This window comes from Rhinatrema bivittatum, chromosome 9 (genome assembly GCF_901001135.1).
Source record: "Rhinatrema bivittatum chromosome 9, aRhiBiv1.1, whole genome shotgun sequence".
Classification (NCBI taxonomy): domain Eukaryota; kingdom Metazoa; phylum Chordata; class Amphibia; order Gymnophiona; family Rhinatrematidae; genus Rhinatrema; species Rhinatrema bivittatum.
In genome coordinates, this window is record NC_042623.1 from 127,354,015 (window position 1) to 127,375,690 (window position 21,676).

Genomic DNA, 21,676 nt, shown 5'->3' on the forward strand with positions numbered 1-21,676 from the left:
ACAATTCAAGGTCAAATTAAACAGCAGCAAATCTGACCCCATTAAACTTAACCCAAGGTGTACCCCAAGGCTCTGCCCTCTCCTCAACCCTCTTCAACATCTACCTGCTACCCCTCTGCCATCTCTTAACCAACTTAGGCATCGTCAACTTCATATACGCGGACGACGTCCAAATCATTATCCCCATCATCGATTCACTAGACAATGCATTAATAGTCTGGAACAACTGAATCAACTCGATCAACCACCTCCTATCTAACTTCCATTTGGCACTCAACACTAACAAAACTGAACTCATTATTTCACACAATCCCACCATACATTACCCCACACCTAGCACATCACCCCTCCCAACCCCTATTTCTCAACAAGCATGCAACCTGGGTGTTATCATCGATAACCAACTGAACCTGAAAGCATTCATAAAATCCACTTTAAAAGAATGCTACTTTAAACTCCATGTGTTAAAGAAAATTAGGCCTCTCTTACAAGCCCATGACTTCCGCACTGTCCTTCAAACCTTAATCTCTGCCAAGATAGACTACTGTAATTCTCTCCTATTAGGCCTCCCCGCCTCCACCAAACCCCTCCAGTTACTACAGAATGCCACTGCCAGAGTACTAACCAATACCCATAGAAAAGACCATATCACACCCATCCTAAGAGACCTACACTGGCTTCCAATCTCATATAGAATTCTTTACAAAACACTCTCCCTTATATACAAAACCTTACACAACCAGTACATCAACTGGCTAAATAACTCCTTACACTTCAATACCTCCAATAAGCCAACCAGATCTGCCTAAAAAGGCACCCTTCACATCCCCTCTCCTAAAACTACACAACAATCCTCCACTAGGGACAGAGCACTCTCAATAGCAGGACCCATCAACTGGAACTCTATGCCTCCCGACCTACGCATTGAACCCTGCATAAACAAATTTAAAAAAAATTTAAAACTTGGCTTTTCAAGCTAGCCTACCCCTAAATACTTACCAATACCCTTAGACATCCACTCTCTACCATTAATGTTATTTACCGCTCTCTGAACGTACCTTGTTTCCAAGCTTTATTCCTTTACATATATATTATTTCAACAGCCATCTACCCTCTAGTTTTAATGAGATATAAACAAACTACAAGCATACCTTGTTACCAAATTTTTAACCAAACATTGTATATAGTATGCAATATATATATATATATATATATATATATGCTTAAATCAACAGTTATGTTCGCTCCTCATATAATGTTATGCACCTTTCTCTGTTTACCAAGTAACCAAATTGTTCAATGTATTTTTTCTCTATCATTGTTACACATTCTATGTAAACAGATACGATGTGCATACGGTTATCGGTATATAAAAACACTTAAATAAATAATAATAGCTGGCCTCCGGGGCATCCCACTCCAGGTCAATTAGTTCCTGGATGGCTTCCATCATTGGGAAGTAGCATTGAGGCTTTACGAAGGGACACCAGGATGGGGTTCTTCTTTGGTTTCGCCATCGGGTCCGTGCCTGGAATACCCAGAGTCTGGGAAACAAGGGCTGGTAGTTCATCCTTGTGGAAGAAGCGAAGCATGGTAACAGGCCTGCAGGAATTTCTCCTTCTTCCAGGGAGTCGCCATCGTCATCTGAGGTGTCTGGGTCCCTGTCAGAGAAATTCTTGGTTAGGGCAAGGCATGTCTCGAAGCATCCGAGCAGGGCCGGGAGGATCTTTTGCTTCCAGCAAGGGTTGAGCCCGGGGCGCAGCCAGGACTGATTGCGCCTGAATGAAGGCTTGTAACCCTTTGAAAAATTCTAACCAGGAGAAGGTCCCTAGGTCCATGTTAATCCCAGGTGGAGTCGGCATAGGAGCCCCTGATGTGCTCTCTTGTGGAGAAGTCATCTCAGAGATGCACAGATCCAGGGAACTATAGTCTGTAGTAGTTCCGGACTCATCCCCAGACAGAGAGGGGCCAGGCTTTGGTTCCCCCTGGGCTTCCTCTCAATGCTGGCACAAGCAGGACTCCAATTCAGGCTGCGCGGCTCTTATGTGGCAGGCTGTGCAAAGAGAGTGCCTTCTGGCCTTCCTGGGTGCCAGTGCCATTGCCTCTAGATTCAATGCGCACGTGTAACTGTAAACGCGGCTGTGCGTGTAGTTGTGCACGCAGTTATGGACGTGCGCAAGTTAGGCGCATCAGCTGCCCAAGCTGCCCCGTGCGTACCGCCAGTCGAGAAGGGAAGATGGCGCCCCCTGAGGATCTCCACGTGGATCCCTGCACCGGAGTGGGGCTTAGTCCAACCAGGGCTTCTCAACCCGATTGGTGCTCCCTTTTACTTCGCCGGGAAGTAATTCAAATCGGTACAGCAATCCGAGCCTCGGAGACCTGATTTAAAGTTTTCTGCTTACTTGGTCTTGGCGCTTACCGATCGAGTGCCGGGACGGTCTCCAGCTAAGGGGGGAGAGGGCTTTACCTTCACCGCCATGCTCGGTTTGGCACCCACTGCCTTTCAGCCACTCTGGGGGCTAAGTCCACGCCGGGAACCGGCTAGCAGACCAAGACACACCTCTGAGGGATCTCGGAAATCACCTCAGGAATTCTCAACTGGGGGCGGGACCCTTAGGTTTCACCGCAGGAGAGCGGGGCTCAATCTTCTTTAAGGTAAATTTTCTTTTTTTCTTCTTTGCTGTATTTCTTAACACTATTCTAGTGTGTGGGATAGGGTCTGCATCTGCTAGGAGACAGACAGATACTGAAGAGCTGAGGTTACTGCAGGGGCATATCTAGAGTGATGACAGCTTTGAAATCCGACTCCATCTCCCATCTGCTAGCAGAAGAGCACATAACTCACTGGTCCTGAGTCCATCTGGCTACACGCTAGGAAAATGTCGAATTGCTCATAGCTCCAAGAGGATGGAGGATGATCTGAATCAGACATTCCATCATTGACCCAGACCCCTTGAGTTAGGAGGAATTTTTTCTTTTTTTCTTTATTTATTTTATGGTCAGAGATAACAAAGATAACCAGTACGCACCAGTACAGTGAACCATCATGTTAATAAAACAATCAAATTGTGAACCATATTTTCACAAATATAAGATCCCTTCACCCTCTCAACTCCTCCCTCTCTCGATCATCTGCCACCAGTGTATCTCATTACTTATGTCCATCACGTGCTATACATAGAGGTCATATAGATCAAACTTGACAGGAATACCCCCATGTCTCTACGACCGTATTAATTATAAATAAAGTCACAAAATATAAATGGGTCTCCACTCCAATCAAAAGTTTCAACCAGTATTATTTTTTGTTGCTATTCATTGCTCATATGGTAGCCACGATTTGTGAAATTTCTCTAGCTTATCATGGTGTGTGGCTGTGAATTTATTAAGAAAATAAACACTGGCTAGTTTCCATAAAACTTCTACGAAGCGTGGACATGCTTCCTTGTTTCCATGCTGCTGCGATAACCAACCAGGTTGTGATGAGCAGCTGGATTATTAAAATCTGTTGGTCTCTATTAAAGTCCGGGTGTAGAAAGGTAAATAAACAGCATTTAACATCTTTAGATTCTGTGCACCCCAGTAATTCAGAAAGAAACTGAAAAACAGAGTCCCAAAGTGTAGAGATGACTGGGCATGACATCCAGATATGTTGTAGTGTCCCATTTTGCTTGCAATTTCTCCAACATTTAGAGACACTGGGGTACACCTTATGTAATTTATAAGGAGTAAGACACCATCTGTATAACAACTTGTAACCATTTTCCATGAGTATGGTCAATACAGAACTACGTTTGATGCTATAAAACAAGCATCCCATTCCGTCTCATCCAATATTTCACCCAGGTCGCTCTCCCATGCTAGAATGTGCTTAGGTAGGTCTTTCATGTCCTCTTCCTTTAGACCTTCGGTTCCCTCTCAAACTATACACATCTACAAGACCCATCAGAGCGGCACACAAAGGAACCCTTCAAGTTCCCCCAAATAAATCCACCCGTCTAACCTCCACGAAAGAAAGAGCATTCTCCACAGTTGGCCCCATCATCTGGAACAACCTGCCAACTGACCTAAGACTGGAGCCCTGCCTGATTACATTCAGAAAGAAACTCAAGACTTGGCTTTTCGTCCAAGCCTTCCCTGAAGCCTAACAGTGCAACAGTTTTCTTTCATATAGCCCAACAGACTAAATGTCAGACCCAACCATTGTTCGTTCATTCGTGTTCATTCTCCAGTTTTTTCTGTCCTTAATTTCCTGGCTACTCTAGCCCCCAAGTTTAATATCCTTGTTATTTGTATCTGCGCCTCGGCCTTCTTGTTATATGGTTTTGTTAAGTTAACCCTAAGTTTGATGTAAACCGGCCTGATATGAAGCTTGTCATGAAGTTCGGTATAGAAAAATGTTAAATAAATAAATAAATAAATAAATAAATAAATAAAATGTCCCCCAACAAGTAAAGATATAGCTTTGAAATCAGTTTCTTAGATTTACCAGATATAAAACATAAACCTTCGAATAATGACCTAAGTGTAATTGATTCTTAATAATGGATGAAGAGATGTAATGTGGTAACTTATAGATACAAACCTTGCCAGACCTGAGGTCTTTTTTCTCATCATAAAAATGTATAAAACATTTACATTAAAAAATTTTATACAGTTGATAATAAAAATATTTTAATCTTTATTGTAACTGTGGAAGATTTGTGAGAAATTTGGGCAACACAATATTTAACTATCAGCTAGTCATTTGGTTTATTTATTTATTTTTTTTTTTAAATGAATAATTTTTTATTGAACAGATAAACATCCATCTTTAGAACACAACCCTATCAATATATTTCCCAACAACATAAGAAAAAGAAATCACCTGTGCAGTTAAATATTAATACAATAAAAGAATCCAATAAATGTTAGCTACAGGAATTAGCGTGGGCCTGTTCCTGTTCTGAAAGCCCCATACATTTTGTGCAGAAACATTAATAATTACTGTTCATAAACCTATTTGATAATCCCCCCTACCCCCACCTTCCCCATCTTATGCACACACCCCGTGAAGTATACATATGAAATCAACTTTCTCCACGCTGCACTGTATCCCCCAAGGGTTGTTGGTCATGAAACTGCCATTTGAGGTATGGTTGGCCACAATCTTTCAAACCTAGGTAGTCATCCATGTCGGATTGCAGAGAGGCGGAGCAAATATTATACCCTTTGTAGACATTGGAGCACTTTTTGCAAGGGCGGTAATTGTGCCTCCTTCCATGCATAGGCTAGGGCCCCCTTGCTGCTATTATCACCTGTTGGCCAATATAGGGTATAGGGGAACCTGTACCTGCCAGTGGGATGCCCAACACCACAGAGGCGGGATCCAAATCGATTGCAGGCCCACTATATGAGTAATGAATTGTTTCATCTCCTCTCAGAAGAGCACCACCTTGGGGCACACCCACCACTTATGAAAGTAAGATCCGTCCAGACCACATCCCCTCCAGCATTTCCGACTTCCAGAGATGGAGAATTTTGCGAGTCTTATGGGTGGGAGATGACATGTGTATTACAATTTATAACCTTGCTCAATAATAGCTACAGAAATAGAGCTTTTTTGAATGCTAGTATAGCAGACATCCCATTCCCCCTCCTCTATATGCTACTGGAGATCCCTTTCCCAAGATTTCATATGCGCTGGAAAGCACGCCGGAGCAGAGATTAGCATATTATAGATTTTTGAAATCACCTTAGTCATAAAGCGGGCTCTCTCACAAAAACCCTCGAAAAGGGTTCTGCCTTGAAAAAGTCTGATCTTACTGCTTTCCTAGCTATAAAATTGCCCCAATTGGAGATAAAAGTACCAATCAGATCACTTTAGGGCATATTCCTGAACGGACTCTTCATAAGTTTTAAGGCATTTCCCACCCCACACTTGTCCAAGGCGTTGACACCCCTTCTCTACCCAACTCCTCTCTTTCCGTTTGGAGCATCCTGGGATAAAACTAGAATTAAAGAAAATGGGGGTGCTGTAAAAGAAAGTTCTCTGTCCCACCAAGGTTGCTTTTCATTTATCCCAAAGCTTTAAAATAAGAGACTGCTGGAGGTATCTTCCCCGGTATTATACGAGAGCTCCTAAGCAACCATACTAATGGGTCTAGGGACCCTACTCCAAGCATTGCCGCTTCCAACCCCACCCATTTTTTTTCCCGTCCACTGAGATGCCAACTGATAACTGCCCCCCTAGATAATATTTCTGGAGGCAGGGGACTCCCAGTCCTCCTCTCTTTTTTGGACGCATCATAACTGACCTGTTTACCCTAGCGGGACGTCTTTTCCAGATATAATGGAACAATTTCCACTGCCATTGTAGTAGCCTGTCATCGGGAATGGAAATGGGCAAAGTTTGATATAGATAATCTGGGTAAAATATTCATTTTCACTACAGAAATCCACCCCAACCAGGAAAAGGGCATCCTATCTCAGGCTTGCAAATCCTTTTATATTGACCCCCATATTTTTTCATAATTTAGTTTGAATAAATCCTCTATCTTATCTCACAGCGTTACCCCCAAATATTTCACCCCTGTGTTTGCAATTTTAAATGGGAACCTACATCTAATATCATCTATTTGTTCTGGCGTTAAAGTAATATTCAGGAACTCCGATTTCTCGGCATTAAGCTGATACCCCGATACAGTTCCAAACTGTTTGAGCTCCTGCATGAGAGATGGCAAAGAGTCCCCAGGATTTACAACTGAATAGTACGTCATCCGCGAACGACATCTTGTAAATCTCCTCTCCAATGTGCGGACCTTGTATATCTTTATGTTCCCGAATCCGAATCACCAAGGGTTCTAGGTATAAAGCAAACAGTAACGGAGAGAGAGGGCACTCCTGTCAAGTGCCCCTCTTTATAGGAAATACTGGAGAGTACCCCCCCCCCATTAACCTTAATGCAAGCACTCTGGCTGGAGTAGAGTTTCCGGATCCAGAGAATGAAGTTCTCCCCCAACCCAAACCGCTGCAATACTGTAAATAGATATTCCCAATGGACAAGATCAAACGCCTTCTCGGCATCGATCGTTAAAAGCCCCAGAGGGATCTGAGACTCCCCCGCCCACCAAAGCAAGTCCACCACTCTTCTAACGTTATCTGCAGCCATTCTCCCTGGGATGAACCCTGTCTGGTCCAGGTGAATCAGCTGCCCTGCTAGGAGACCCAGACGTTGGGCCAGAATTTTAGCTAAGATTTTTAAATCCAAATTCAGGGGGGAACTGGGCCTATAAGACCCACAGAGTGTGGCATCTCTTCCTGGTTTTGGCAATACAGTAATTCCGGCCTTATTAGCTTCAGGGGAAATACTGCCCTCTAATAAAAGCTCATTGAACGCTTCAGTCAGCGGCGGAGCAACGACTGCTACTAATTTTTTTTTTTTTTTATAAAAGCTGGCTGTGAAACAGACTAGTCCCGGTGATTTACCCGGCTTCAGTTCTCCTATTGTTTTGGTTACCTCCTCAACATATTTTTTGTTTAAACATTCCACACTGCATTCATCTACTTTGGGAAAACATACCCCATCTAAATAAGCATCAATTTTAGCCTGGGTAATGTCAGGCCGCGCTTGATATAAATCTTAATAAAATTGGGAGAATCGAGCCCGAATGAGTTCGTTGACCGTGACCATTTGCCCTTGTCGGTCTTTAATTTTCAGTATCTGATTTTGCATGGCTCGCGCTTTGAGGGACCTAGCAAGTAGCCTACTAGCCTTATTGTCACCCTCGAAATGTTCTTGGCATACTTTATCTAACTGAAAACAATTGTCTTAGCATCCAAATCATGCAGTTCTCTGTGTAGTTCATCTAATTTCCTTCCCAAATTTTGGTTGAGATTTCGTTTGTGTTGAAGTTCTAATTTCCCCAATTTATACAATAAATCCACCCTTTTATCACGCTCTTGTTTCACATATGAAGCCCAAGCAATCAGCCTCCCCCTGGCTACAGTTTTGAAGCATTCCCAGATCGTGCCTTTTGTAACTTCTCCAGTATCATTTTTTACTAGATAGTGGCTCATTTCATCCCATAGCTGCGTACAGAATTGTTCTTCTTCTAGAATCCTTTCATTCAGTTTCCATAAGCCCCTAGATCCTAAAGAGGAATCCAACTGTACTGTTGCCCACACTGCTGCGTGGTCAGACCATGTTATGGGCTCAATATCAGTGAGGACCACTTTGTTAACCAAGGCCTTATCAAACAGGAGAAAATCAATACAAGAGTAAGTGTGGTGCGCCTTCAAGAAGAACATATAATTCCTATCTGTGGGGTGCAACAACCGCCATATGTCTATTAACCCCCAATCAGCCATTAGTGCTTTAAGACCTGCTCTATTCGACTTGGATATCACCCCACCCCGTCCACTATGGTCCAAAAATGGATATAGGGTCATATTAAAGTCACACCCAAGTATTATGTGACCTTCTGCCCATTGTTGTAGAGTGCCTGAAAAAGTTTCCAGGAGCTTCCCTTGCCCCGTATTGGGGTAGTAAATATTTCCCAAAGTGTACAGCTGATTGCCAAGTCAGAATTTTACTATTACATATCTACCCAGGACATCCCTAATAACCAATATCACATCCACTATTAAAGATTTAGCAAATAAAATTCCTAGCCCACAATATTTATGGAGCTGCTTAGCAGAAGCAAAGAACTGGCAAGGATAGTGGGGGGACATCATTAAACGTTCATGTCATTTTTGGACATGGGTTTCTTGACATAATATTATATCTGCATGCATACGAGTGGCATCCTGAATCAGCTTTTTCCATTTAATATATGTATTAAGACCTTTTACGTTCCACGATATTTTTAAATTTGCCATCTGTCAAAATTTACCAGATACTACCCACATTGCCAGTTCCATACCTCTCATTCCTCCCATGTAGACATCTTTTGCCCATCTGATATGCCCATTGTATAAGCCAATCATATACTCCACAACCCCTTGTAGGACCAACCCCCAAATTAGACAACCTCATTTTTTCCTCCCTACTCCCCCCCCCCCACGTGTCCCTCCCTCGCCCCCCCCCTCATTCTCATTGCCTCCTGGAGGAATAACCACTCCAATCGCCACCAGAGGCCCCCAACCCAGCCCGATATAAACCTTTTTCAACGAACCAGCACAATAAGCATGCCACTGACCCAAAATTGTTCCCTAGGGTCCTTTGACTATAATTATAAAATCAAGCCAGTCAAATAAACATGGAACTTCCCCTACTGTCCACGAACACCAAAGTGAGTAAAATCCAGCATGATATAAAGACAACTAGTTCAACTGTTGGTGTCCTTCAAAGAAGCCGAGCCTCCTGAGTTCCATCTCAACCTTTTCCCTCCAGATTTTACTCTCTGCCATCGCTGTAGCGCTCCCTTTTGTTCCAAATGTGCTGGAGTTTGAGTGCTGTCTTTCCCCGAGATCTCCAGTCCCGCGGCTTGTAAGATCTTCTGCGCCTCTTCTACAATCTTGACCCGTGATGTAACTCCTCTGATGGTGAATGCCATCCCAAAGGGGAAAAGCCAGGGATAACGATAGTCTCCGTGCCTGAGGGCAGTCACAATGTCCTTACACTCACGCCTTTTCCTTATGGTGTAGATAGAAAGATCTTGAAATACTTCAATATGTTATCCTTGCCATACAATTTCCTTTCTTTTGCGGGCCTGTGCCATCACCTTTTCTTTCATATTGTAGGAATGGAAGCATACTACTATATCCCATGGCTGGTTACTACGCGGCTTTGCTAGGGCACGATGAGCCCTATCCAAGATGAGCTCTGTTCTTCCTTCCGGAGGATCATTATTGTATAGTATGAGATTGCATATATATTTAATGACCACATTGCAGTCTGCATATGTGGTTTCCTCGGGTATTCCACAAAATCTCAACTTTCCCCGTCTCGAACGATTTTCGAGATCATCTATCCACTCCCTCAAAACAACGTTATCATCCTGTAGTTTCACTTCCCATTGCAGAGCCTCCTGACCGTCCTCAGTTTCGGCTGCTTCGCTGCTGCCATTTGGCCTTCCAGGGCCTCGTGATCCCTGCGAAGGTCGACATCACAGATTTAATTTCATCCTTCATGGAGCTCATGTCTGCTTTAAGATCGCTAAACCAGGTTTGGAAGTCGCATCGCGAAAGAGGTAGCTCGGCGTTCAGAGCCTGCGCATGAGTGTCCTCAGTCACTTGCACTAGCGATTCTCTGCCATCTTCTCGTTCCCCACCTTCAGCGAGCGAAGCCTCTGCAGGCCGCGGTGTGCTGGTCTCGTATGCGAAATGCTTTAAATCAACCATTTTTTTCTTCACCGACATCCTGAGTTGTTATATAGGCGAACAACATCTTTATTTCAATGATTGGTGGTCCAATGCACCTACTACACAGTGGATATTAGAATCAGGTACTGGAGTACATGCCCTAAGCGGCCATTCGGTCGTGTGACGTCACTTCCTCCATTTAGTAGTATTCTAATGCTAGCATAAACAATAATGGGGAAAGCGGGCAGTCTTGCCTGGTCCCTTGTCCCACAACAAATATGGACGAGTATCCCCCATTAAATTTAATGATCGTTTCTAGTTCTGTATAGTTGTTGCAGCGAGCGAATAAAATTTGAGCCTAACTGGAATTTCTCCAATACCTGAAATAAGAAAGCCCAGTAAACCTGGTCGAACGCCTTTTCAGCATCGACTGCCATTAAAGTAGTTGGTAGTTTTTTAGCTTTTGCGATCCAAATCAGATTAAGTACTCTACAGACGTTGTCAGATGCCATACGTCCAGGAATAAAACCTGATTGGTCTGCATGGACGAGATCAGGTAATAGATGACAACCTATTAACTAATATTTTTACCAGTAACTTTATATCTATATTAAGGAGAGAAATGGGTCGTATGATCCACACTGAGTGATATCCTTTCCCGGTTTAGGTAGAACTCTTTTACCAGCTATACTGGTATGAAGTGTTAAGGGAGCCTCTCCTAATGAGCTAAATGCAGCACTTAAAAGGTGATACTTGATCAGAAAAAAAATTATAAAATGTACCTGTGAATCCATCTAAACCTGGGGCCTTCCCCGTTTTCAATTCTTTAATTGCCCGTTATCTCGCTGAGCATTATTTCCTTATTCAGAAATTCCTTTTGACGTTCATTGGGTTGAGGGACAGTAACCGAGGAAAAGTATTCATTTATCTCTACCGGGTCTATAGTGTCATCCATCTTGTATAGCTCAGTGTAGAACCATACAAAACTATCCCTAATTTGAGTATTTTTAATTAAGAGAGTGCCTGTCTCATCTTTAAATTTAAGGGTTTGGGCTTGTGTATTTTGCTTTTAAGGCCTGTGCCAACATCCTCCCAGCTTTACAGCCGCCTGAAAGTGACTTTGTTTTACCAAGTCCAGTTGGTAAGCTGTTTCAGATATATTAAAATTTTGTAATTCCTAGTGAACTTCATATAGTTTTTTTCAAATCACTGAGACGTTTGAATTTTTTGTGAATGAGTTCTAGCTCTCTTATTTGTGTTTCAAGTGTAGCTCTTTGTTGATTCTTAACTTTTTTCTTATAGGATGCTTGTGCTATCAGATGACCCCTTACTACCACCTTGATGACTTCCCATCGAGTCACCGGGGTTACTTCATTATCATTCAACTGGACATACCCCAAGTTTGTTATTTCGTATTTTATGGATTATTGCTTTATCTTCAAATAAAGAATCATTGCAATGCCAAAATCGCTTTCCTTTATCATCTTGTAGTTAAATATAAATTTGCACGCTATAGGGGCGTGGTCCACCCAGAAGTAATATCTATGGATACTGCTGAGATTCTGAGGACTAACAATTTCTCTTTAAGAAACATTATCTATTCTAGAATATGAATTATGCGTAGTAAAATAATAGGTGTTGAAGTATTGCCAAACATCTACAATCCCTAAATGTTCCATTAAGTGTTTCAGGCCTTTATGTTGGGATAATGGTACTGAACTTCCGCCCGAGGAGGTGACCAGAAGAGGATTCATCGTAATATTAAAATCTCTCCCAACTATATAGTAATCCCCTTGGATTGAAGTGATTGGTAGAATGTGAGACGATTATTGGTAGGACCATACACATTTACTAAAATATTTTTCCCTTGAGGAGTATTTATTTGAAAAATTAAGAATCTCCCTTCTGTATCCTGATGTAGTAACTGGAAGTCAGCAAAGATATTACTGGCAATCAAAATTCCTACTCCTCCCTATTAGTGGTGGTGCTAGATATCAGGAAAACCCTTGGATAGTGACGGTTACCCCGCAATAGTCCTCCATCCTTTCTCTGCATATGGGTTTCCTGTATGAAAAGGATATCTGCTTGGAGGCATTTTGCTTCCTTAAATAGGATGTGCCGCTTATTTAGACCTTTAACATTGATGGAAGCCAATCTAAGAATAGCCACAGTTGTTACCTAGTTTTTCTAAAAAAACTGCTCAACATCATTATAGATTATGAAACAGGCGTGCAGTAGACTTTTGAATGAGCTGAAGAGGATGAATTGTGAAGCTGGTAGACCTAAATAAAGTGAGTTGCAGTAGGAGTTGCAGTAGTAGAGGCTGGATAAGATCAATGCTTGAACCACAGACCAAACGTCTGTTGTAAACAAAAGAGGTTTAAGTTTCTTTAGCATTGCAGTTTAAAAAATGATTTTTTACTATTGCAGTTACATTGTCGGACATGGATAGTTTAGAATCTATGAGAGACTTCTAAGAAAACTAAAAAGTCATGGGATAGGAAGCGATGTCCTTTCATGGATTGCAAACTAGTTAAAAGACAGTAAACAGAGAGTAGGATTAAATGGACAATTTTCTCAGTGGAAAAGGTAAACAGTGGAGTGCCTCAGGGATCTGTACTTGGACCAGTGCTTTTCAATATATTTATAAATGATCTGGAAAGGAATTAGACAAGTGAGGTTATCAAATTTGCAGATACAAAATTATTCAGCGTGGTTAAATCACAAGCGGATTGTGATACACTGCAGGAGAACCTTGCGAGACTGGAAGATTGGGCATCCAAATGGCAGATGAAATTTAATGTGGACGTGCAAAAAGTGTTGCGTATAGGGAAAAATAACCCTTGCTGTAGTTACACAATGTTAGGGTCCACATTAGGAGCTACCACCCAGCAAAAAGATCTAGGCATCATAGTGGATAATACTTTGAAATCGTCAGCTCAGTGTGCTGCAGCAGGCAAAAAAGCAAACAGAATGTTAGGAATTATTAAGAAGGGAATGGTTAACAAAACAGAAAATGTCATAATGCCTCTGTGTCGCTCCTTGACTATTGTGTACAATTCTGGTCGCCTCATCTCAAAAAAAGATAATTGTTGTGATGGAGAAAGTACAGAGAAGGGCGATCAAAATGATAAAGGGGATGGAACAGCTCCCCTATGAGGAAAGGCTGAAGAGGTTAGGACTGTTCAGCTTGGAGAAGAGATGGCTGAGGGGGATATGATAGAGGTCTTTAAAATAATGAGAGGTATTGAGCGAGTAGATGTGAATCGGTTATTTACACTTTCGGATAATAGAAGGATTAAGGGGCACTCCGTGAAGTTAGCAAGTATCACATTTAAGACTAACCAGAGAAAATGCTTTTTTGCTCAGTGCACAATTAAGTTCTGGAATTTGTTGCCAAAGGATGTTATTAATGCAGTTAGTGTAGCTGGGTTTAAAAGGGTTGGATAAGTTCTTGGAGCAGAAGTTCATTAACTGCTATTAATCAAGTTTACTTAAGGAATGGCCTCTGCTATTACTGGCATCAGTAGCATGGGATCTTCTTAGTGTTTGGGTATTTACCAGGTTCTTGTGGCCTGGTTTGGCTTCTGTTGGAAACAGGATGCTGGGCTTGCTGGATCCTTGGTCTCACCCAGCATGGCAATTTATTTATTTATTTATTTAACTAACAGTTTTATATACCGAAATTCTTGTAAGGGTTTACAAATCAGTTCGGTTTACATTGAACAGAAACAGTGCTTCAGCAAATGAAAGCAATTACATTGTTCACATTTGAAGCTCTGTCAATGTTCAATTACAAAGAACTAATAATAAAAATATCTTATTAACCAAAAAACAAGCAGAATAACATTTAACATTTGTACAGAAAACAGTGTCTCAGAGAGAGTAAATATAATACATCCGTGATCGCAGAGGCTTAGGTCTTGAACTAAGAAACAGAAAACTAGGGGTTGACGCTAAGGTATTGCACCAAACTGAAATCATGGAACAGAGGGGCATATAAAGGGTGTCACTGTACAATATAATAAACGGCTAGTGGGGTGAGGATTAGGTATGTGAACCGTAGTGAAGGCAACAGGAGCTAAGTAGAGGAGCAAAATCTGGACATGAAATTTTTTGACTAAGGAGATATAAATGAATAGGAAGGGTGTAAATACTGCTGGGGAACGGGGAGGAATTTAATTAAGAGGATTATCTGAATGGGAAAAGGCCTGATTGAACAACCAGGTTTTGAGTCTTTTCTTAAAAGTAACCGGGCAGTGTTCTAGCCGTAGGTCTGGAGGGAGAGAATTCCAGTGTTTTGGACCAGATGCTGAGAGGGCTCTCATTCCTGAAGTTGTTTTTAGAAAGGGAACCTGGAGGGTGTCTTTATATGCTGCTCTTACCGGCCTGGATGGTAAGTGCAGTCTGAGAGGGAACTTGAGATCCAAAGGTGTGATGTTGAAAATCGCTTTGTGGGTGATGGTTAGAACTTTGAACAGTATTCTGAAATTGATAGGGAGCCAGTGGAGGATCTTCAGAATGGGGGGTGATGTGGTCCCATTTTTTATATCCCAATTCTTATATTCTTAAAATAATCCGGATCTGAACCGCCACCATCCAAGATTCCTGCCAACACCTCCATTGTGCTGACCTCTCTTTCCCCCAAGGTTAAAGTTATGAACACTAATTCTCAACCACCAGATGATCTGGTAACCCCTTACAACAAGCCCCCTCCCTCTCTAATATGTTAGGCTGTGCATCGGCCAGCTTGTAATGTGTGTGGTGGAAGTGAGACTCCCCATATTTTCCTACCATCTCCTTGCCGTGCCATAATGTAGTGCATACTAGCAACTGTAACCAAAATTGTAAACTTCCAACATTTTTTAACCATTCACCAGATAGTTAGGATATAAACCTTGCATTATATTTCAACTTACTTTCACTTGCCAAATTAACTTGGTGTTCGAGCTACCATAAAATATTTTCAGCTATGTGTCATACCAACTACATAAATCCTCCAAAAAAAAAAAAAAGAAACCAGTAAGGGACCCTGGATTATCTGGATGCTAACTAGTGGTTCATTAATGTGATTCTGATGAAAATAAATAGAATTCACATTTCAGAGAGTTTAGATGAAGAGGAACCACCGGAGTTTCTCCGTAGTCTTCTCCTGCCAGAAGTTACCCTTTGCCATCTTGGAGTATCCTTTGATGGGTCCTTGAGTTGAGCTGGGGAGTCTGAAGGCAAAGATACTATTATCCCCACAAGTTTATGGATTTGGGCTGCTTCTGTGTGAGTCTTGACTCTCGATGTGACCCCACCAAGCGTGAAGGCCAGGTCAAAGGGAAATAGCCATTTTATTTCACGTTCTCTCAACATAATATTTCAGTGATCACTTGCAAGCTCTTTCTTTTTTGCAGGGTTAATGGCGAGAGATCGGCAAATATCACTATTTTATGTCCTTCCCAGATAATTTGGCTTTCTTTTTCCTTGCCGCTTGGTATACTTCCTCTTTCAACTGATAATTTACTGAGAGATATAAATGCCTGCTTTAGAAATTATTTCTCTTCGGACCCAGAGATGTGTGTGCTCTATGAGTATTTCTTCAAGTTCACCTTCCTCTCTCGTTCTAAGCAAAATAAATTTGCTAATTTGTTGTACCACCATTTTGGCATTTTTATGCTCCTCTTGCGGATCCCCGGAAAGCAGAGATTACAACGTCAGGATCTGTTCTCCAGATCCTCTATTTTTTTCTTGCATCAAGATCTGCAAAGTTTCCAAAGCTAGGATTTTTTTTTTTTTTTAGTGAGCTCATCCGATACGATCATTTGCTCTTCCAACTGATTTTCCATTATCATCTACTCGCTGGCCGATCACTCCTATGTCCTGTCTAAGTTCGACTACCAATTGGGATATCTCAGTCTTGATACCTCAAGATATCCTTATTCAGATCCTTGAACCATCTGATAAAGTCTGCTTCAGAAACTGCCTCATATGGGTTTGAGCTTGCTCTGATTGCCTGAGGTCTCGCTGCTCCGAAACAGGTCCGGCAGCCATTCTGTCTCTCATCCTGTCGTTATCCTTCGAAGCGGCTGCAGCATATGAAAATTGACGTAAATTCACCAACATATTTGTAGACGCCTTCAGGAAAGTATTAGCTTTTGTTTGTCTCGAATTTGGCAGCTTTTAGTGCTTTTTTTAGGTCCCAAAATAGCAAACATGGCGGGGAAACAGAAGCTCCGCAGTTATGCTTCCATCTGCATTGGTGATGTCACTCCCCCCCCCCCCCCCCCCCCGAGTTAGGAGGAATTTGGGCACATACCACAACCCCTGATGAACATATCTTTTCCTAGTGTTACCTGATGACGAAGAATTTTAAGAGAAGTATTATCTCCAGGACCTTTGGATCTAGCCACCAAAGCAGATATGGTAACCCTCACAGAGTGCAACAAGGACTGGAGGAATTGATCCCAGAGAGCATGGAGAACCCACTGGAAAATTCTTATATCAAGGCATGTCATGGGGACCACATACACCGCAGCTGCCATATGGCCGAGGACAGCCAAGACTGCACGGGCCAGGACTTGATCCCACTATAGTATGCTCTGAACCAGCATTTGAAGATAAAGTGATCAATCTGATGGAAGAAAGGCTTTCTCCTGCAATGAGTCTGTCCATGCACCGATAAACTTGATTTGGTTAGGAAAGAGGCTCAACTTGATTATGAGCCCTAACGACGGAAGAAACTGGATTGTCATCTCCAGGAAGTTCAACAGCCCTGCTTGGGAAGATCTTGTCACCAGTAATCTAAGTATGGGAAGACAAATCCTCTGGCAACAAAAGAATGCCACTGCTACTGCTAGGAGGCAAAAACAAAATCATAGACTGAGCTATAGTTTCGGAGCTTATTTATTGAGGAGAAGCAATGACAATACAAACACCAGCTTTCAACTGCCCAACTCAGGCAGATTTTCGCCTCTAAAAAGGGCTGTGTCAGGGGCAACAAAATAAGAATTATAGAAAAGCTAAAATACACAATCTGATTAAATATCTAAAAGTAAACTAAGAAAATAGCCACTGCTATTACTAGCAACAGTAACATGGAATAGACAGTTTTTGGGTACTTGCCAGGTTCTTATGGCCTGGATTGGCCACTGTTGGAAACAGGATGCTGGGCTTGATGGACCTTTGGTCTGACCCAGTATGGCATGTTCTTATGTTCTTAAGAATTGGCTAGATTTTCCCACATTCTTTATTGCAGACCCTGTAGAATTTGATGAATTAGGAGAGCCTCTGATTCAGATGGAACTACCGAACATGGAGAATGGTCGATCACCCCCTTTCACAGGTCTTTATCCCTTCTGATGTAAATTCCAATTGCATTCTCTAGTTTGTCTATAACTCAGAGTAGGACAAATCCTCTGGTAGGAAACCGTATTCCATTCGTTCTGGTAAAGGATCCAAAGCTATGCACTTATGATTCCAACGAGGATGAGGGTGATTCAGAAGATACCTAAGATTGTGGAGGTGAGCCCCCCAGGGTCTTCTGAAGCTTAGAAGGAACCCTCTGATACCATAAAAGTGTCTCCCTGAGAGCTAACCCCACCCCAATGAAGGCAACACAAGAGAATGCTCTAATGCCAATGTACAGGTGGATAGAACTCTTCTAGGTGGGCAGCCCAGTGAAGGTGGGGGGGGGGGGGGGGGGGGGGGGGGGGGAGGAATTCAAGGATCCTCTCCCTGTTTGGCAGAGGCAAAAATATTCTTGAGAAAATCCATCATTTGATCTGTGAGCTAGTGTATCCTCTGGACTAGTATTGGTGAAGCTCACTCCTCAGATATCCTGAATTGTGGATATCAATGCAACAATATTGCAGATAGAATTATGCCTATTTGCAGTAGAATTCAGTGGTGTAAACAAAGAGGCTTGAAAAACTACTTTTTGGGGTACTTGTGTGATGAATTGCATCATGGAAGGCTAATGCACTGACTGTGCCAGGCCTTTCTGCGTAGATTGAGCCAATTGCATCAATGTCCCCTAGATCAATGCTGTTGAATGCATCGAGGTCTTCTGCACCAACACCAGTGGAGCCAGTTTCCCTGGTACACCATGAAACGATGGTGCAAGACCCTTGGGCTTTGGCCATATCAGGTCCTTGGTTTGTGTCATGTGTCTGCTCATGGGGGTTCATGCAATTGTCCCCAGCACATCAAGGGTCTGCACCTATGGTACCGAGGAACTCCACGCCCACTTACTTGTGCAGGCCTGTAAGAAGTCAGAAACTCCACACTTCCTGGATCTAAACACTGTATAGAATCTGTGCCAAGTGAAGCTTCAGCCAAGGTGCCCCTGTGTGATTCACCACCTACAGAAGATGAGGAGCTGCTTCTTTTGCAGAGCTCAGCCATCTTATAGGCTCTTTTCTTTTGAGTCCTAAGTGATATATGATCGCAGTTATAACAGTTAGTGGAACCAGGGTAAAGTTCAAGACATTTGTAGCAGACAAGTCCATCTACGATAGACATCTTGCACTTGCAATCTTTGAAGCCACTGACCAGACCTAGTATTCCCACTTTTTTTTTTTTTTTTTTTAAAGCACTGAAAAGCACTGTTAAGGTGCTCCCGAGGCAACAAGGCAGAATTATACAAAAAGAAGCAAAATTTAACTACCGCATCCATGTTTGAAAGTGCTCAAGATACTGCTAGATAAAGCCTTTAAGCAATATTTATATGCACACTGTCCTAGGATTACTAGATGTTTCAAGTTTGCCTGCGGCGGCTCCAGAAGTCTTACCTGAGCTCCAATGTCCATGTTTTCCCTTGTCGAGACTGGATGAGGGTACGCAGTGAATTAGCTATACATCTCTTCCCATCCCAATATAAGAGAACAGCAACAAGACCTCTAGTCAACCCAGGAAAATGAGGCTGCTGGTGCTCACCTGCAGAGAAGACATAAAGATACCAAAAATGAACAAATTTCAATAAAAGGCCCTAATCACTTTGGGTCAGATCTTTACTTCCAGTATCTCCTATAACAAGTTAACAGAAAAAAAAGATTAGATTTTGGTTCTATTCATTTTTCCTAAAAAATCTCTCCTCACAGTCCAAGTAGCATTCTTCTTTACCATACTCTCCCCTCCCCCGCCAAAAAATCATCAAGCATGTTATATGCTGTTATATTTGAAACAAGCATTACATCCCCCTCCTGCAGAAGTGAAGGCAATTCCTTAAGAGCTATTTTCAATGTTGTTCTACTAGTTAATGGGTTCTCACAAACAGTAATATTCTTCCAAGAATTATGAACAGAGCTGGATTCACTTTTTAGACACCCCAATATGCAGGCCACCAGAGGAGGAAAAAGTGTCTTTATCTAAAACATGCACATGGTGAAAGAGCCCTTTCTCCCAAGTACCACTTAGCTTCAGTAGTAGCATCCTGACACACTTGACACCTTTAAATAAGCAGCTCTGTAGGGTGCTGGCCAACTAGCCCCAGCACCTGTAGTTTGATATGACATCCTCAGGCTGAACAGTCCTTGGGGGAAAAAAAAAAAGGACCACATGGATGAAAGCTCCAGAGCCTTTTCATTGCTGTGCCTACAGATAAATACCTGCTCTGCCTAAATAGAAATCCTGGCCTGGCAATTAATACTACTTAAAGACAGACTGACATGCAAAGTATACATTTCTTCATACCATAAGGCCAAAAAAACATTCTTTTCCCATTGGATCAAGCAAGCCAAAATTCAACCAAGAAATTATTTGAAATAGATTTAATTTCATTTATAAAATGTATTACTTGCTTAACACAAAAAGGTCCAAGCAATTTACAATATAAATAACATTCATAATAAAAACCTAATTATCAAAATGTAAACATAGAACTGTTGTGGGAGTCTCAGTTTAGTGGACCCTTGGGCTGACCTGCTGGAGACTAGAAAGAGATGGACAATGTCTCTGATGAACAGCGGGTCGGGAGGTTCAGGCGGGACGTAGATGCTCTTCACCCTGGAAGCTGGTGCTCCCCCAGGAGGAGCCCGTAGGGGCCCAACCGCTGGGACTTAGGCGGGTTGTGGATGAGGACAGGAAACTGGAACCAGACTAAGACAGTAATGATACTGTAACTGGGTACGGGTTCTGGAACCAGGCAGGATCTGTAGCAGGACTCGGGTACTGGAACCAGGCAGGAACTGTAGCAGGGAGGCAGGAACCGTAGCAGGGAGGCAGGAACCAAGCAGGTACTGTAGCAGGAACGGAGCGACGTAGCCATGCGGGTCACTCCGGGGCGCAACGCAACAGGAAACCAGAATGCTAACCCGTTGCAAGGCAAGGGCTGGATGGCCGTGGCCGGCTTATCAAGGCCGCGGCGTCTAACGTCAGGAATTGGGCGGAGTCTGTACTGGCGGGAAACGGGCTACAAAGGCGCCCAAGTGGCGCGCGCGCGCCTAGAACAGGGCGTCCACCAGAACCTTCACGGCAGTGCTGCCCCAATGGGGACGCCGCCAAACAGGCCGCAAGCCAGGACTCCGGAGGCGGGAGCAGGTCCGGGAATCAAGAGGTAAGGGCCTGGCCGTGGTGCTCGCGGCCAGGACCGCAACATAGAACATATAAAACATTCAGTTAACTAACAAACAAGAATTGATTACAAGCTGCAAATACCTAATAAAAAAGTATGGTAAACTATCAAAGAAATGCCTGCTTCAATAAAAAGCTTTTTAAAAGAAGACTGTCTTAAGGCAGTCTTGTAGCCAGGGATCCATCGATAATGAATTCCAAAAAATAGGACCTGCAACCAAAAAAGCAGACTCCCTTGTTACCGAAAGGCGGACATGACGTACAGATGATATATCCAAAGTCCATGTAGAGCAGATCTCAATTCTCAAAACAGTTTATAAAATTTCAATAAAGCATTTACCCATGAACAGGAATCTGCACTTAAGAGCTTAAAGATGGTCATGCCAATTTAGTAATGAATTCTTTGTTGGATAGGTAGCCACTTCATTTTTTCAAGTATGGGAGTGATATGGTCATAACGTTTAACATCAGTAATCAGTGTAGCAGCAGAGTTAAGGGATTGTAGTGAATACAGAAAATTAGACGGAAGGCCAAAGTAAAGGCTATTGCAATCGTCAATGTGGGGTAAGAAAATTGCACGAACTATAATAAGAAAATCATGATATTGTAAAAGATGATATAGACCGGCTAATATACAAAATCTTCACAACAGAATTTGGTAATTAAACCAAAATTTACCAAATAGGATTGCTGCCTTCTTTGAAGACAAAATCAAAGACCTTCGGCGACATAAAGACATCTCTCACCCGGAGACAAAAGTAAGCATGACCATGCCCAAACATCAATCACAGAAGATGGTTTCAAAGTCTCTAGCTACCTTACGCCCAACAAC

At 42.5% G+C, this 21,676-nt stretch overlaps 1 protein-coding gene across 4 annotated transcripts in view; it reads right to left on the reverse strand.

Moving 5' to 3' along the window:
• Positions 1 to 21,676, reverse strand: part of NUP205 (nucleoporin 205) — a 558,669-nt gene that overhangs the window by 496,421 nt on the left and 40,572 nt on the right. For all 4 annotated transcript variants that reach the window (XR_003858760.1, XM_029616971.1, XM_029616970.1 and 1 more), the window contains one exon: positions 19,065 to 19,209. Coding sequence is in view for 3 of the 4 variants with exons in the window: in XM_029616971.1 (XP_029472831.1) it covers positions 19,065 to 19,209 (145 nt within the window). In the remaining variant the exon portion in view is untranslated. The remainder of the gene's footprint in view (positions 1 to 19,064; positions 19,210 to 21,676) is intronic.